General features: G+C 40.0%; 1 protein-coding gene across 5 annotated transcripts in view; it reads right to left on the reverse strand.

Moving 5' to 3' along the window:
• ANKRD28 (ankyrin repeat domain 28) overlaps nucleotides 1-6,661 on the reverse strand; it is a 199,658-nt gene extending 192,997 nt beyond the window's left edge. For 3 of the 5 annotated variants that reach the window (XM_045503684.1, XM_045503682.1, XM_045503680.1), the window contains exon 1: nucleotides 6,235-6,645. Coding sequence is in view for 1 of the 5 variants with exons in the window: in XM_045503681.1 (XP_045359637.1) it covers nucleotides 6,235-6,261 (27 nt within the window). In the remaining 4 variants the exon portion in view is untranslated. Of the gene's footprint in view, nucleotides 1-6,234 lie in introns of all 5 variants that reach the window. The other 2 variants (XR_006718746.1, XM_045503681.1) reach the window with 2 other exon arrangements.
• Nucleotides 6,662-18,225: the final 11,564 nt, after the last annotated feature.

Here is an 18,225-nt window from a genome sequence, read left to right on the forward strand (position 1 = left end):
AAACATGTTATCTACATCTTTTATGTTCTACAACTTTACATGTTCTATTACTATACAAGGCATCAAAAACCCAGTAAACACAAGACACACTTACTTTTTAACTGTTAGATACATTTCCCAATAACATGCTCCATATGCTTTCTTCAACCTCTATAAACCCTTTCAGGTGAAGTGTTTCAGATACTGTGCATTTATGTATCATTTCTCCTTTTCTAGCCAATAAGACTTTTAAGGGCAGAGATGGTGGCTACTGTACCTTTGTGTGCCCCAAAGTCTCCAACACAAAGCAAGGGAACACTCAATAGAGAATACTTGGATATATAAGCATTCAGTGTTTTTCATGCATTTCACATATTCTGTACCCCTAATTATAAGATTTTTTTTTAGGATCATCTTTTTTTTTCTACTGAAAGGTCAAAAAATGCTCTACCCTAAGTAGATACTTGATCAAGTGAGAGCATACTAACTATCCAAAACAGCAGTCAAATTATTCTCACCCATTCAATATCTATTTATTGATATATGCTAACCCTGCTCAAAAAAAAAAAAAAAAAACCCTTCAACATATCAAGAATCCTTACCTAATGACCATTAACCCAAAAGAGAACACAAAGATGGCTCCTACACAAAAATAATCCAAATATAAAAACTATTATCCTTTAGTGCTACTGCAAACAAAGTCTAACTCCAGTTTTAAAACAAATTCAAAAAATAGAAACATCCCAGATTATACATGTGCACACTACAAGAAGCAATAAAACAACATAAAAGTATAGAAATTTTTAAAAGAAACTCTTTAATATGATACAAATTTTATGAACTGATTCATACTACATAAATGGATGAACCTTAAAGATACTATACTAAGTAAAAGAAGTCAGACATAAAAAGTCACATGGTGTATAATTTCATTTATATGAATATCCAGAATAGGCAACTTCATAAAGACAGAAAGTAGTAAATCAGCACTCCCCAGGGGCTAGAGGTAAGGGAAAATGGGGAGTAACTGCTAATGGCTACACAATTTTGCAACTATACTAAAATCTACTGAATTGCACACTTTTCTGGGGGTGTTACTTATTGAATGTTTTTTTAAAATTGAAGTACAGCTGACACACAATGTTACACTGGTTTCAGATATACAGCATAGCAACTCAACAACTCTATTCATTATGCTATGATCGTCACAAGTGCAGCTACCATTACAATGATGGTACTGTGATATGATACTATTATATACTACTGACTGTATTTCTTATGCTGTATGAAAATCCCTGTAGTTTATGCAGTCTGTAACTGGAAGCTTGTAGCTCCTACTTCCTTCATCCCCTTTAGCCCATCCCCCACTCCATTCCCCTCAGGCAACCACCTATTACTTATGGGACTGTTTCAGATTTTTGTTTGCTTGGTTGTTTCAAATTTCACATGTAAGTGAAATTCATATGGTATTTGTCTTTTGCCTACTTATTTTACTTACCATAATACCCTCGAAGTATACCCATGTTGCTGCAAATGGCAAGATCTTGTTCTTTTATTATGGCTGACTAATATTCCTCTGTGTGGGGGGGGGGGGGGTGTTTGAGGAGCCTCTATACAGTTTCCCACAGTAGCTACACCGATTTACGTTCCCAGCACACCTTTTTCTCCACATCCTCACCAACACTTGTTTCTTTTCTTTTTGATTCTAGCCATTTTGACAGGTGTTAGGTGATATCTCACTGTTTTTTTAAATTTGTATTTCCCTGATGATGAGTGATGTGGAGTATCTTTGCTTGTATCTGTTGGCCATCTGTATTTCTTTGGAAAAATGTCTACCTAGGTCCTCTGTCCATGTTTTAATCAGATTATGATTTTTCCCCAATGCTTAATTGTGTAAATTCTCCATATATTTTAGATATTAACCCCTTATTAGATATATCATTTGAAAATATCTTCTCCCATTCAGTAGGTTGCCTTTTCTGTTTTTTTGTTTTGTTTGTTGTTGTTGTTGTTTGTCTTTTACCCATTGTATATTCTTGCCACCTTTGTCATATGGTAATTGACCAAATAAGCAAGTGTTTATTTCTGGGCTCTCTATTCTGTTCCATTGATCTATGTATCTACTTTTGTGAAGTATCATACTGTTTTGGTTATTACAGCTGTGCAGTGCATCTTGAATCTGGGATTGTGATACCTCCAGCCTTTTTTTTTCCCCCCTCAAAATTGCTTTGGTTGAAATGTACACTTTAAAGGATGACTTTTATGGTATATGCATTACATCTTATTTTTTTTTCCACGTTTTTATTTATTTTTGGGACAGAGAGAGACAGAGCATGAACGGGGGAGGGGCAGAGAGAGAGGGAGACACAGAATCGGAAACAGGCTCCAGGCTCTGAGCCATCAGCCCAGAGCCCGACGCGGGGCTGGAACTCACGGACCGCGAGATCGTGATCTGGCTGAAGTCGGACGCTTAACCGACTGCGCCACCCAGGCGCCCCTACATCTTATTTTTTTTAAGTTTATGACCATTCTAACTACTTTATCTGAAAGAAAACTGCTCTTTTAAAATAAGAATCTTATTTTGTAGTTTGTTTTCTCAAGCTAAGCTAAACTCATGATTACAAACTGGTCCCCTACCAGCCTATTTGTAAAACTACAGCTTTAACTTTTTAATCAATGGTTAACTACCAACTTACCTACCAATACTTATAGAGAGATTTTTTTCATAAGTATCTGATCTCTAACTTCCTAAAGAAAATTGGAATTTTAAAAATACTAGGCACACCTGCACAGTAACAATGTCCTGGAGCTAATAAGCAGCAGCTAATATACCTGCTCCTATCTGCCATGATCGCCATCACTCCCTACTATCTTCTAGGTGCTAAAGCCAGGACCAGTTACCATTTAGCTTCTCAACTGTGAGCTTGTTACCCTACACAGTCTGAACAAAGACAGTCTTCTCTCTCTTATGAGGGCAGACTATGAATCATTTCTGATAAATTAAAATGTAATTGCTGATAAATTAAAATGTAATTATGTAATTGGCCAAAAGGTACAAATTTCCAGCTATAAAGAAGTTCTAGGGATCTAAAGTACAGCAAGCAACTACAATTAACAATACTGCATTATATATATGTGCATGCATGCATACACACACACACACACACACACACACACACACACACACACACTTCAAACCTGTGAAGAAAGTAGACCTTATCTACACACACACACACAAAGTAATTGTGGGAGGGGACGGAGGTGTTAACTAACCTTATTATGTATTCCTTTTGCATTATATGTATGTATCAAAACATCACACTGTACACCTTTAACTTACATGTTATATGTCAATATTTCAATAAAGCTGAAAAATATATTTTTTTAATTTAAATATAATCATATGATTACATTTTTGCTAACTGCAAAGATAAAAATCTGGATAGTGATACCTGTTGAATAAAATACTACAATTGTAAGAGATTCATGCTGTATAAACACTTTAATGTGAAAAAAATCGAGGGGACAGTTCATGTTTCTAGTCCTCAAAGAGAAAACAATTTTCGCCTCATTTACACTTAAAAATTATTTTCATCTACTAACAAAGAATAATGCACTAGTCCAAGTTCTTGTCCAAATATCCTAAAGTTCACAGGTGACATTTCACATATTACCACTACAGTGTGTATTAACAGATACTATATAAAACCAGAGTAGCATCCCAATTGCTTCATAATTGCGATTCATGAATGCAATGGTACAATCAAGATTTGGTGTCCAACTGAAAACTCAATCCTGTTCTTACCCCCATATTGCCATGGAAAGGGGGAAAGCTGTCTTATCCAGATTTACCAGACATGAAAACAAACTGCTTTATTTAATCACTGATTTTATATTTAAACCATCTAGAACCCACCTGATGCTTATGCACACAAAGAACAACTCCTATCCATTAATAGGTTCTACTTATAATAGTTGTATTTGCAGAGCTAGAACAAAATACAAGGTAAATATGGCAATAATAGAAAAAAAGTAGGTTGAACTATTTCCTATCCCAAACGTAAATGAGGACGGAGTTAAATGCTAGGTTAAGTATCTTCCAGCTTTAAAATTATGTGTACGTATCTACACTGTCAGCTCCTTTTCCCCAAATAAAATAATTCATCTACCTGAACTGTTTTTCATGTAGGTTAAAATTATATTTGTATTCCATTTCATTTTTACTCTCATTTCTAATAGCCAATAAAATATCAACATACAAGATGACTTATAAAAGCGGCTATTCCCTTTGAAATAGGCAAATCAAACTCATTTCTCAAAGTCTTCCAAAAGAGAGACCAGATGAGTCAATTACTTTGTAGTTTAGAGGTAAACCTCAACGTTCTTCCCATCTGAGCTATGTCACTTCATTAACTTGTCCAAGTAGTTGACAGGTGACATTTTACATATCATCACCAACACTGAGTATTAACAGATACTATATAAAACTGGAGAAGCATCACAATTATTTCATAATTCCAATTCCTAAATACACAAATGCAAAGGTGCAAGTAGACTTTATGTCAATCTGAAAACATAATCTTGTTTCTGTTTAAACCTGATGGTGAATAAAATGAGATAATCTCCTAAAAGTTCACCAAATTCCTAATGCACGCTATGATCCAAATCGCAGAAGTAACGTTTTCAAAAAGGAGGACTAGAAACAAAATAAAAATCAATCATTACTTCAACTATAACCTAGGGAAGCACAAAGTGCCATTAGATTGGTAAAGATGAGAGAATCTAGATCTTGAATTTTACACCTTTAAGAGTATATCATGACTTGATTATACAGGAATTAGTTATGTTTTACCTGTTATTCTTCAACAGTGCTATCCCATAGAATTTTCTGATGATATAAATGTTCTGTATCTGTGCTGTCCAATACCACAGTCAATAACCACATGTGGCTACCAAGCACTTGAAATGTGGCTGCCAAGACTAAGAGTAATGAACTTTTTATTTTAACTAATTAAAACTTATGTTGCCACAGGTAGGCTAGTAGCTATCATAATGGACAATGCTGTTCTATCACTTGAAATACAATGTATAAACTTCACTGAACAGGAGAGTTTTTCAAAGTATCATTCCTGACGATGCTAACACCAGCTAAAACCTTCCTGATACCCAATGATACACGCGTTAAGCCAACGGCCTAAAAAGAAAACAAAATTCATTTATGAAATGAGAATTCATGATACCAAGATTCAGAATTTAAGGCACAGTATTCACTAAGAGATGATATTAAAAAAGACACCTCAAGTTTTTCCTCATTGTTTCTGAAAAAGGGGTACTCACTTTAAGAACAGTTTCCCAATATATGTAAGTTACTTTCCCTTCAAATCTGCCCAGTACCTTCTGTTCAAAAAAAAAAAACAAATGGCAAAAATAAATTCTCAGCACTATTACGTCTACTGCCTCTCGGTAAATTTCATACGTTAATTTCCCTCTCCTTAAAGAGACACAAATGTTTGGAAGCCTCTGCACCGCCTGAAAGCCTTCTTACCCTTATTTCCATATTTTCAGGTGTACAAATCATTCTGATATATATAGTTGCCATTTCGTTCCTAGACACAATTTTTTCCTTCAGTGCGAAAGAGTCACTACTCTTTTCGGCACTTCAGGTATTCTTCGACCAGCTCTTCGTAAGTCAAGAAAAGTAACCAAAATGGTGCACAAAATGTCAAAAGAAAACAAGTCTAGGAACTTGCAGGTTGAATAGCTAGTCCCGAAGCAGAATCAACCGACTTTAACCCGGAGAGAGCGTGCCTCAAACTATCCGGCGAAGCAAACAGGCGAGCAAGGTCGTGACCTAAGGTCACGGCCGCCAGCACCGCTCCCGCCCGGCAGCGGAAAGCCACCTGTTAGGCCCGAGCCTCACCTGGCAGGAGAGAGGAGGTGCACACCCGGCAGCGCGCCGGGCGCGGGCGCCTAGGCGGCCAGCGCGGGACCCGCCCCTCACGCGGCGGCAACCGGAGACGGCGGCGAGCCCCCCAGCCGCACGTGGGCTTCACCCGGCCGGTGCTTCGCTGACAGGCGGGTCGCCCGCGGTCCCCGGCCCGGCCTCAGCGCGCTAGTCCCCGGGGCGGCACCCCGCCTCCCTCGCGCCCACCCCGCCAAGCGGGCGCCCGGGCGGCCCACACAGCTGGCCCGCCGCCCTCCCTCCCTTCCTTCCTCTCCGGTCGGCGCGATCCCGCCCTGCCGCCCCTCACCTACCTGGTCACGGAGTTTGAGGAACGCCATGGCGGTCGCCTCCGCCGCCGCCCCGGCCCACCGCTTCCGCCCCCGTAGCTTCGGTCGCTGCCCGGAGCCAGCGGGTCCGCGGCTGGCTGCGATGAGGAGTCCGCGGGCAGGGGGCGGTGCCGCCTCCCGGGCCGCCCGCCGCCGCTACCGAGAGGTAAGGAGCCCGGTCGGTCCCGCCTCCTCTTGAGTACTCCCCCGCCCTCTTCTTTCCTTTCTTTCTCTTTCTCTCAGCTGCCTCCACACGCTGCCGCAGCCACAGCCGCCCACCGCCGCAGCCGCCGCCTCCTCACGCCCCCTTCCCGAAATACCCTGGCAGCCCCCGCGGCCGCGCCGCTCCAGCCCGCGGCAGCGGCGGCATCCAAACTCCACTCCACAATATTACCACCACCGCCCGCCGCGATTGGCGGCTGCGCGGGGGAGAGGCCAGAGTAAGCCGAGCGCCCATTGGCCACGCCACCGCGCCCGTTCGTGCCCCCCCCACCTCCTGGAGAGGGAGGGGGCGGAGAGAAGGAAGCTGCGAGGGGTGGGCTGCGAGCTACTGCGCGCGGGGCGGGGGAGGTGGGAGGGGAGCGGCGCCAAGCCGGGGGAGGGGTAGCCAGGTACTCCTGGGCGCGCGCCCCGGGCGCGGTGGGCGGAGCCCTGGCTAGAGGTGGCGCGGGGGTTGGGGGGGGAGTATCTGGAAGCGGGGTAACGGCCCTGGGCTCGCACGTGGAGGTGGAGTGCGGACGCTCCCCAAAGCTAGAGGACGCTGAAGGAACTGGGTGAGGGGCCGGAAGGGGCGTGAGAGGTGGGCACCTGGGGGCTGCTGCCTTCCTGCGACGGGAGAGAGGCGAACCGGACGCACACGTGGAGGGAGAGTGAGAATGCGCCCCTGGGCTGGGGGAGGAAGAAGGAGTCACACGAGTGGGGGGAGAGGCGTTCACCAGGAGGCTGCTGCCCTCTCGGGGACTGTGGGCAAGGCCAGAAGGAGGGGGCTACAGGGGAGCATAAACTCCCCGGGTCTCGCGCGTCGAAGGAGAAGGAGTGCTCTTCCCCAGCACACGCCCCTCCGGACTTGGACTGGGCACGGCAGGGAGTCAGAGGTGACTCTTGGGGGCTGCCGCCCTCCCAGGGGCAGCACGGAGCCGGAGGGAGGGGGGAGGGGAAGGGGAGCGATGCTGCACTCGGGGCGGAACAGCGGCATCTTTGCAGGCCAAACAGGTTGTGGACGCTGGCTGGAGGCTTTCTCTCTGCCTGTAGTCCCAATCCGAAGCAAAGCTGTGGTTCTCCAAAATCCTCCTGCCCGGCTTGAATTTTTTTTTTTTTTTTTCCTTTTCTTCTCTCGCATCTGAAGGGTTTTGCCTCCCACTCGAGAGAAATCAATTGAAAAAAAAAAATAAAAGATGTGCTGGATTTCCAATAAATAGCATCCTTGGATGGAGAAGAAGAGAAATGATTCCCTCACCCTGCCACACACACACCCCCACGCCACCCCACAGTTCTGAAACGGCTTTTCTTTCTAAGGCAGCAGCACACTGTTGCCATTCCAGGCTTGTGTGGGAGAAGGCTGTTGTGCGCCTGTGTCTGTCCGCCTGGGCGGCTCCAGCCCCTGGTTAATAAAAGGTACAGATGGTTAGAGCACAAATGTGTGACGTCAGGCTCGGTTTAAAAAAGTCCTCTTTTCCGACATCAATTGTGTCTCTTGGGACGGACTGTATTTAGAGGATCGATTTGAGTCTAGTGGCAGTCAGGAGAAAAGGGGACCAATGCCAGGACTGTCAGCTTATAATAATGCTGTGCTTAAAACAAAAAGCTTATCTTTAGCCCCATAGAAAATGAAAATATCAGAGTGCAAAATGAAGAACACTGCTGATTAATAGTACGATCCTTCCAATATTCTATGACATATCAATGCCTTGATTCCATAGAAACAATTTCTTATCTAAAATTAACAAACCTCATCATAAATTATATTTTCTGCTTGAAATGGAAAGATTCTCCTAAGAGGTAGCAATCATGCTGAGGCTAAAAAGGAAGCTAAACTATTCTTGCTTTGTATTATTTTCAGTATCTCACTCCCCTATACTTCAATAACTTCAGCAGGTATTATTTGTCATTCAGCCACTCCTTGTCAGTTCAGTGAGTGTGAATGAGTTAGGTTGTGAAAGCATTTGAATTTTCCAAAACAAAAGTGTGATGATATTACTAGACTACTTTGTGATTACAAGTCACCTTTGTAAATAATTACCCACAGGCTATACCCAACATAGTTCTTAGTCAAGGGGTGTAAGAATTTACCCTCATTCCTACGTGAACCTGTTAAGCACTGTGGATGTCTAGCCAGGAATTAATATGTCCCCTTCTCCCCAACTTCACTCTCAATAATATCTTCCCCAGGTTAAGGTTCTAAAATTTAAAAGCACAACGGGAACTTGATTCACAACACGGCAAAGATTAACTTTTGGGAGAACACAAGTGCATTTGAGAGTATGAATTTAAGTTGTGGACAGAGTGCATTTTAATAGGTTTTACAGTTGAGCTAATGAAACTTTTCAGAATTCACCTGAAAATCCTAATGAACAATAATTAGTGAAAATATTTTATAATGTGTCATCTTTGACAGTCTTGCAAATGGTAAGCTCTGAGCTCTCCTGGTAGAGAATGCTTAATATCTAGCTCAGTTCCCACCCTTCTTTGTCCTGAACAACATGTAACTTGAGTCTTAATTTCACAATTTGTAAAAATTAATCTTAACATTACCTGGCCTGTTCATCTCACACAATCAAATAAGATAATGATAGGAAAGGCTGTGGGAACTCTGCAGGACCATTCAAATATAATGTTATTACAACTACATTTGCAAAGCTGGAGAGAGGATAACAATCATTCTGGAAAGTAAGAATAAAAAATTGATATGATTGAACAATACAATGAAGTAAGATTTGTGTTCAGATTCTGATAAAATTTTTCAAATCTTTATGATAAGGTTATTCCTCCCTATTATAAAACATTCAAATATTAAAGGAATCTATAGTATTGAAAAATCCCATATCATCAAAGCTAATGAAGCCGGGAACTTGAATGGTCAGCAATCTCTCCTACCCATTCCCTCACCCCCACCCCCACACACACTTCTTAAAATGTCATTTTCATTCTCTTTTATTGCAGCCAGCAGCTCTATTCACATTTTAAGTACTCTATAGTCAAAAAGGAAATGTCAAATTTAAAGTTTCAAGGAATGACTAATCAGTTGGGCTAGACTCATGTGACCAGGCCTCAGTCCAAAGGAGCAAGGTCTTAGAACTGAAAACAGCTTCCATTCAGAATTCATGTCTAAAATGGTAGAAGGAAAGGTGTCATACAGATGTGACCACCAGGGAAACTGCTTTGATTTAGGCAGTCACAGTAAATTTTATGTAGTGTGCTGCTTTGTCTGGGGAACTTGTCAGCACCTTAAATGTGTCACTTCATTTACTTTTTTCAATAACCTCAGTTATCTCTTTGTGTTGGGAAACGGGCCCAGAGATGTTGTGAGCCCATAGTTACCTAACTAATGTCAGGGTCTGGATGCATGAGAGCTTTGAAAGCCAGAAGAGCAATTAATGTGGTAGGAAATTTTGAACCAGATGACCCTTATATAAATGATTTTTATATAGAGACTGAAATACATGGAAAATGCATACAGTAAGCTGCCAGAGCAGCCAAGATGAGTTCAGAGACCTGAAGGATAGATATGGAAGAGCCAGTATACATCTAAAAGAGTTTCTGGAGGAGAGAAAATAGAGTATGAAGGAGAGGCAATATCCAAAGAGATGATTGTGAGAATTTTTCAGACCTGAAGAAACCATGGGTTACCAAATCAAAAGAAAATGCTGAGGCTCAAGCAGAATAAATTTTTGAAACTAAGACCTGTATAGAGGAGTGAAATTACAGAATACCAAATGCAATAAGAAAATGTTAAAAGGTACCATTTTGACAGAAATGAGCTGTCAGCAGATTTATAAGCAGCAATAGGTGACAGAAGGAAAATATCTTCAAAGTACTGATAGTCCATAACTGAAAAACTAGTATTCTATACCTAGCTAAACTATCTTTCAAAAGGAAGAACAAAATAAACACATTTTCAAAATTAGTACTCACAGATGCTCATTGAAGGACATACTAAAGAATTTGCTCCAATAAGAAAAGCTGAACCCAAAAGGAGTAAGTAAGTATGGGATAAGGAAGAATAAACAAATAAATTAACAAATATATTGGTTAATCTAAATCAGGATTATTTTTTTATATTCCAGTATTTTGGAATTTTAAAACCAGGTGAAATTAAAATATTAGCCCTTAAAAATATCATAGATGATGGCAGAAAGGGAGTTCTGAATTAAAGACTCAATTTCTTTTACTCAGGAGTGAAATATGCCTTAACTTCAGACTTTCACAAGTTATTATATTGGTTATATTGCAAAAATCCTTTATTGCAAACAACAGACTTCAAGCAAGTATTTCTTTTTTTTTATTATTTTTTTTTCAACGTTTATTTATTTTTGGGACAGAGAGAGACAGAGCATGAACGGGGGAGGGGCAGAGAGAGAGGGAGACACAGAATCGGAAACAGGCTCCAGGCTCTGAGCCATCAGCCCAGAGCCCGACGCAGGGCTCGAACTCACGGGCCGCGAGATCGTGACCTGGCTGAAGTCGGACGCTTAACCGACTGCGCCACCCAGGCGCCCCAAGCAAGTATTTCTTAAATTGACATTCAGCAGCTCCAGGGTCATTGGGTAAGAAGAAAAAAGAAAAGCTTGGGTTAAGGTTCTAGAAAAAAATTGCCCTAAACCATGCAGCAGAACTTTCATGGTAAAGAAACTGCTGCTATTCCCATCAAACACTAAATGCCATGAACTCAAATTTTCTTCCCCTGTTCCTGCTATCAACATCAGGACTTTGCAATGACTGCCGCCTTTATAAGCTTGATGTTTTCATCTTTACCTACACCAGGAAAATGAAAGCTGTGTGCAGAGCTTGTATCCTCACATTCCTCACATTTCCACAGGTGCTTCTGGCTAGCACAGCATATGTCATAGGCCTGCATCCTGGTTGCAAGGGAGGCAAGAAATCAGAGTTCTGAATTTTATATTGGGAAGATGAGATTTATAACCAGGGAATTATCCTAAATATAGAAATGTTACTTAAAAGATTATGGCGGGGCACCTGGGTGGCTCAGTCAGTTGAGCATCTAACTCTTGATTTCGGCTCAGATCATGATCCCAGAGTCCTGGGATCAAGGCCCCCATTGGGCTCCACACTAAGGGTGGACCCTGCTTAAGATTCTCTCCCTGTCTCCCTCTGCCCCTCTCTCCTGCTAGTGCTCTCTCTCTTTCTAAAAAATAAATTAAAAATAAAAGATTATGGCAGCCTTGAATATGACAGTCTATTACTGATATATATAGATAGATAGATATAGATATAGATATACATTAAACATTGAAAGGTATTGACCAAAATTAGAGAAGTAGAATGTCTAACTTCCAAATCTATAGAGGAAAAAAATGACCTACAGAAAACTTACTGGATTAGCAGGCAAAAAAGAAGAGAAAGAAAAGCAAAGGATAAATAGGAAACAAGATTCTAGAGAGAAATCAAAGTGGTATTAATAAATGTAAATGGTTTGTATTATTAAAAAATGACACAAAAAACACATTTAGACAGGGTTTTTAAGGGAAGAAACACAGCCATGTGCCGTTTGCAACTATATAGTTAGAACATATTACCAAACATTTGGAGAAAGGCAATTTTTTTTTAAAAAACTACCAAGAAAATACCAAAAAATTGTTCATATAATAATATTAATATCCAACATAAGAATTTAAAACAAAGATTGATAGAGATAAAGAGTGACATGTAGTAATTATAGAAGGAACTATCCACCAGGACAACCTACAGTCATGATACAATGATGAACTAATGCGCACTTAATCACATAGAGCAAAGTTTGCTAGAACTACATAGAGAAATTGATAAATGCAAAAACTAATAAACAAGCAGATAAAAGATTAGAATACCATGGGATCAATAAACTTGATATCATGTGAGATTATAGATATGTACACACACATACACACCCATAATCAGTAGTAAAATATAGTCCATACCATTCCTCCAGACATTTAATCCAGCCATTTATAGGTAAATTTTACAAAACATGTAAGAGAAAATGCCTCTCCTTTGTTTTACTTCACAAAGTAGGAAGCTAAAAACCAAGTGCATAACCAAGACTTCTGATATACCAAGTGCTTTTCAGATACCTTGTCTTCCAAACACCCTCTGACATATCCAGTATTGTGTTCTTGTTTTTGAGAGAGAGAGAGAGAGCATGAGCAGGGGAGAGGGGCAAAGGGAGATAGAATCTTAAGTGGGCTCCATGCTCAGCAAAGATCCAGATAAGAGGCTTGATCCTATGACCCTGGGATCGTGACCTGAGCCAAAATCAAGGGTCAGAAGCTCAACCAACTGAGCACCCAGATACACTTGTCAAAAACATACCCAATTTTTGACAAGTGTAATTGTTTCAACAAGGCCATGCAGAACCATTTCATTTGGTCAAAAGCTCTTCCAAGGAGATCTCTGCTTAACTGCTTCAAATATCTTTGCTGGTGATAGCTGCTCTATGTTTGAAACACAGAAAACACATATAATAGACTACATAGGATAAAGATAAACAAATGTGTGCAGAGTATGATATAAACTATGTAAACAAAAACAAAAAAAGCAAAGATCTGAATAGGGAAAATTTTAAGCCTGCAAAAAAAATATACCCCAATATTAAATAAAGTTATATTTAAATAACAGAAGTAGGAGTCATTTCTTCTATTTTTTGTACTCTGCATATTTTGTTCAGTGAGAAATTGTTTAAGTAGTTTCCAAATATATTAGTGCTTCATGGTTCCATTACTTCACTGGAATAAAAAACACATGAGACATACAGAAAACAACTGTCAAAATCGCAAAAGAAATTCTGACTATAGCAATAAGTACATAAATATGATTGGACTAAACATGCTACTCAAAACGCAGATACCATCAAACATAATAAAACAGCAAGACCCAACTCTATGTCACAGGCCTACAAGAGACACACCTGAGTTTAAAGGTATTATATTGAAAGTAAAGGAGGTAGACCATACAAACAGTAACCATAGGAGGCCTAGAGTGACTATATTAATATCAGGCATATTGAAAGACAAGAAATATTATTGGAAACGTTTTTGATAAATGGTCAACACATCTAGAAGATATAATAGTTATACATACATCAAAGAACCATCTCCCAAAATGTATGACACAAAAACTGGCAAAAGTGAAAGAAATAGATAATAATAGAGATTTCAATATCCCACTTTCAATAGTAGAACAACTATAGAAGACTTTAACAACACTATCAACCAACTTGTCTTAACTAATATTTATAAAATACTCCGTCCAAAAGCTGCAAAATGCACATTTCTTTTCACGTGCATATGGAACATTCTCCAGGCTAGACCATATACTATAGCCTAAAACAAGTCCCAATAAAATAAAGAAGACAAATTATACAAAGTATGTCCTCTGGCCACAATGGAATTAGAGATCTATACAGAAAGACATCTGAGAAAACACTAAATAGTTGGAAATTAAGCAACGCACTTCTGAATAACCAACGAGTCAAAAAAGAATCACAAGGAAAATTAATCAAAATTCATGGCATGTATCTAAAGCAGTGCTTAGAGAGAAATGTGTAACTTTAGATGCCTATATAGGAAAAAAGTTCTTACATCCAGATGGCAAACAGACACATGAAAAGATGCTCAACATCACTCATCATCAGGGAAATACAAATCAAAACCATAGTGAGATACCACCTCACGTGAACCAGTCAGAATAGCTAAAATTAACAACTCTGGAAACAATAGATGTTGGCAAGGATATGGAGAAAGGGGAACCATTTTGCAATGGTTCAGCCATTGCATTCAGTTTTGCAAACTGGTGCAGCCATTCTGGAAAACAGTATGGAGATTCCTCAAAAAATTAAAATACAACTACCCTATGACCCAGCAATTGCACTACTAGGAATTTATCCAAAGGATACAAAAATGCTGATTCAAAGGGGCACGTGTACCCCAATGTTTATAGTGGTACTATCAGCAATAGCCTAATTGTGGAAAGAGCCTAAGTGCCCATCCCATGATGAATGAATAAAGAAGATGTGGTATATATATGTACATATATATACATATACATATGTATACATATATACAAGAAATGTATATATATATATATATGTATATATATATAAACACATACGTACAATGGAATACTACGCAGTGATGAAAAGTGAAATATTGCCATTTGCAACAACGTGGATGGAACTGGAGGATATTATGCTAAGTGAAATAAGTCAGAAAGATATCATGATTTCACTCGTGGAATTTGAGAAACTCAACAGATGAACATAGGGGAAGAGAAGGAAAAAGAAGATAAAAACAGAGAGGGAGGCAAACCATAAGAGACTCTTAAGTACAGAAAACAAACAGGGTTGCTGGGAGGTGGGGGAGTGGGTTAAATGGCCAACGGGCATTAAGAAGAGCACTTTTCAGGGGCACCTGGGTGGCGCAGTCGGTTAAGCGTCCGACTTCAGCCAGGTCACGATCTCGCGGTCTGTGAGTTCGAGCCCCGCGTAGGGCTCTGGGCTGATGGCTCAGAGCCTGGAGCCTGTTTCCGATTCTGTGTCTCCCTCTTTCTCTGCCCCTCCCCCGTTCATGCTCTGTCTCTCTCTGTCCCAAAAATAAATAAACGTTGAAAAAAAAAATTTAAAAAAAAAGAAGAGCACTTTTCAGGAGAAGCACTGGGTATCATACGTAAGAGATGAATCGCTAGGTTCTACTCCTGAAGCCCAAGACTACACTGTATGATAACTAACTTGAAAATTAAATAAAAGAAAAAAAAGTCTTAAAAACCTAAGATTCTGCATTAAACTAGGAAACAAAGAGCAAGCTAAACACAAAGCAAGTAGAAGGAATTAAGTAATTATTATAGCAGAAAAACAATAGAGAAAAATTTTTAAAGCTGATTCTTTGAAAAAATCAATAAAATTGACAAACCCTTAACTAGACTGACCAAGAAGCTAAGAGAAAAGGCACTAATTACTAAAGTTATAAAAGATAGAAGGATATTGCTACCAACTCTGCAGAAATTAAAAGGATTATAAGGGAATATTATCAATAGCTAAATGTCAATAAATTAAACAACTTAGATAAAATGGAAAAATTTCTATAAGTACACAAATAACCAAGACTGACTCAAGAAGAAACAAAATATCTGCATAAGCCTTTAACAAGTAAAGATATTGCATTAGTAATTTAAAATCTCACAAACAAAAGCCAGACCCAGATGGTGTCACTGGTGAATTCAATCAAACGTTTTAAAGAAGAAATAAGAATGGGGTGCCTGGGTGGCTTAGTTGGTTAAGCATCCAACTTTGGCTCAGGTCATCATCTCATGGTCCGTGAATTTGAGCCCCGCGTCAGGCTCTGTGTGGACAGCTCAGAGCCTGGAGCCTGCTTCGGATTCTGGCGTCTCCCTCTCTCTCTGCCCCTCCCCTGCTCATGCTGTGTCTCTCTCTCAAAAATAAGTAAACATTAAAAAAAAAAAATGTTTAAAGAAGAAATAAGACCAACCCTTCACAAATTCTTTGAGAAAACAAAGAGAATACTCCCCAATGTATTTTATGAGGCCAGTACTATCCTGAAACCAAAGCCAGTCAAAGACATCACAAGAAAAGACTGCACACCAATATCCCTTATGAACAAAGATGCAAAAATCCTTAACAAAATACTACCAAATAAAGTTCAGCAACATGAAAAAAAAAAAGAATAATATATCATGGCCAAGTTGGATTTATTCCAGGAATACAAGGTTAGTTTAACATCCGACAATCAAGTAATGTGCTATATTAATGTAATAAAGGACAAAAAACTCATAATCTTCTCAGTAGAGCAGGAAGAGTTAGCAAAGGAGATTGAGTGGGATAAGAAAAACCAGAAACCGGGGCGCCTGGGTGGCGCAGTCGGTTAAGCGTCCGACTTCAGCCAGGTCACGATCTCACGGTCCGGGAGTTCGAGCCCCACGTCAGGCTCTGGGCTGATGGCTCAGAGCCTGGAGCCTGTTTCCGATTCTGTGTCTCCCTCTCTCTCTGCCCCTCCCCCGTTCATGCTCTGTCTCTCTCTGTCCCAAAAATAAATAAACGTTGAAAAAAAAAAATTTAAAAAAAAAAAAAAAGAAAAACCAGAAACCAAGAATGTATTTCAAGAAAGAAAGAGTAGTCAATTGGTTGATTGCTGCTAAATCCAATAAAAAGAGAAATTGGATTTTTTTAGGGCCATTGGATTAAACCATATGGAGGTTGCTGACAACTTTAGGAAGGGTTTCAGAAAAAATGGTATGATTAAAAACCTGATTGGAATGAATTAGAAGAGAATGAAAAGTGAAGAGGTGGAAAAAAGGAATAAAGACAACTTTTTAAAGGAGTCTTATTCTAAAAGGCTGTAGAGAAATGGAGCAGTAGTTGCAGGGAAACGAGAAGCCTAAGGGAAGCTGTTTTTGTCTTTTAAGGTGGTAGATATTACATCCCATGTATAGGCTGAGGTGTGATACAGATGAAAGGGAAAAATTGACTATGCAAAAGAAAGAGCAGTTACCTATAGAACAAAGTCCTTGAAAAGGCAAGAGGAAATGAGATGTAATTCAGAAGTAGAAAGTATCAAGAACTCTGCAATGTATGAGATTTCATCCACCTTGCATGCTAACAGTTAGCCTGTCATAATTTCATGGATGCTGGCAAAAAAAAAACCAAAAAAACAAAAAACAAAAAAAAAACATGAGACCCCTGGGTCAGAGACAAAGGATTTCATCTCTCACAGTAAAAGCAGTAGCCAGAGATCAGAATTTTATTATATCAATTTCCTGAGCCTCAGTTCCCACAGAGCAATGTGAAGAGGGCCAGGAGATGCCTGTACATGCAGTGGGTTGCATTACAAGTAAGGAAATCTGAGCTTAGTGAACCTGAATCTTTTACACTGGGAAGTAAACATGTCTGTCCTTTGCTCCAGAGAGAGACATTATTTTTATTATAGTGGACAGTAAGTATTCCTGCTTTTTGCTCCAAAGGAAGATACTATCTCTGTCTTCCCAGGCTATTCACTCTACAAATACTCTTGATAAGATAGCCTGAATCAAAACAAATATGAGAGACACATGGATAACTATCTCTCAACAGAGAGTTTAGCCTTATTAGAATGGACACTTCATTCATTTTAGGACATGGAGGTTGGGAAAGTGGGGAAGATAAGATTATTGGAAAAGATGCTGGTACCTCTCTTTTGCTTAATTTTATTTTTTCCCCCAGTATATCAGTGGGTGAGTATATCAGGTAAGAATGAGTATTGGGCATTGAGAGTGTGGGATTTTTTTTAAATTTTTTTAATGTTTATTTATTTTTCAGAGAGAGAGACAGAGCAAGAGTCAGGGAGGGGCAGAGAGAGAGGGAGAATCTGAGCCGTCAGCACAGAGCCCCACGCAGGGCTCAAACTCGGAACTGGGAGATCATGACCTGAACGGAAGTGGGATGTTTAACCAACTGAGCCACCCAGGTGCCCCGAGAGTGTGGGATTTAAATTTAAAAATCTAGAAGAACGAGAGTGGGTTGACTAAGGAAATGAGGGATTACTGGGCATTGTTGAGGGCCCTCCTCTAATTTATAATCATAAGTTTAAACAGCACAAGTTGTGACTGTTTTAACAAGGTTTTTTCCACTGCTTAGGTGTAGGGACAAGACAGGTAGAGAGTTGGCTTTAACCAGGATTGGCATTTTTCCAGGCAAGTGATAAAGAAAGTGGCAATGGAGTTGTGGATGTACACAAAGGACTGATTGCAGTGAATGACCAGGGATTCTAGGCTGGA

This window comes from Leopardus geoffroyi, chromosome C2, assembly GCF_018350155.1.
Source record: "Leopardus geoffroyi isolate Oge1 chromosome C2, O.geoffroyi_Oge1_pat1.0, whole genome shotgun sequence".
NCBI lineage: Eukaryota > Metazoa > Chordata > Mammalia > Carnivora > Felidae > Leopardus > Leopardus geoffroyi.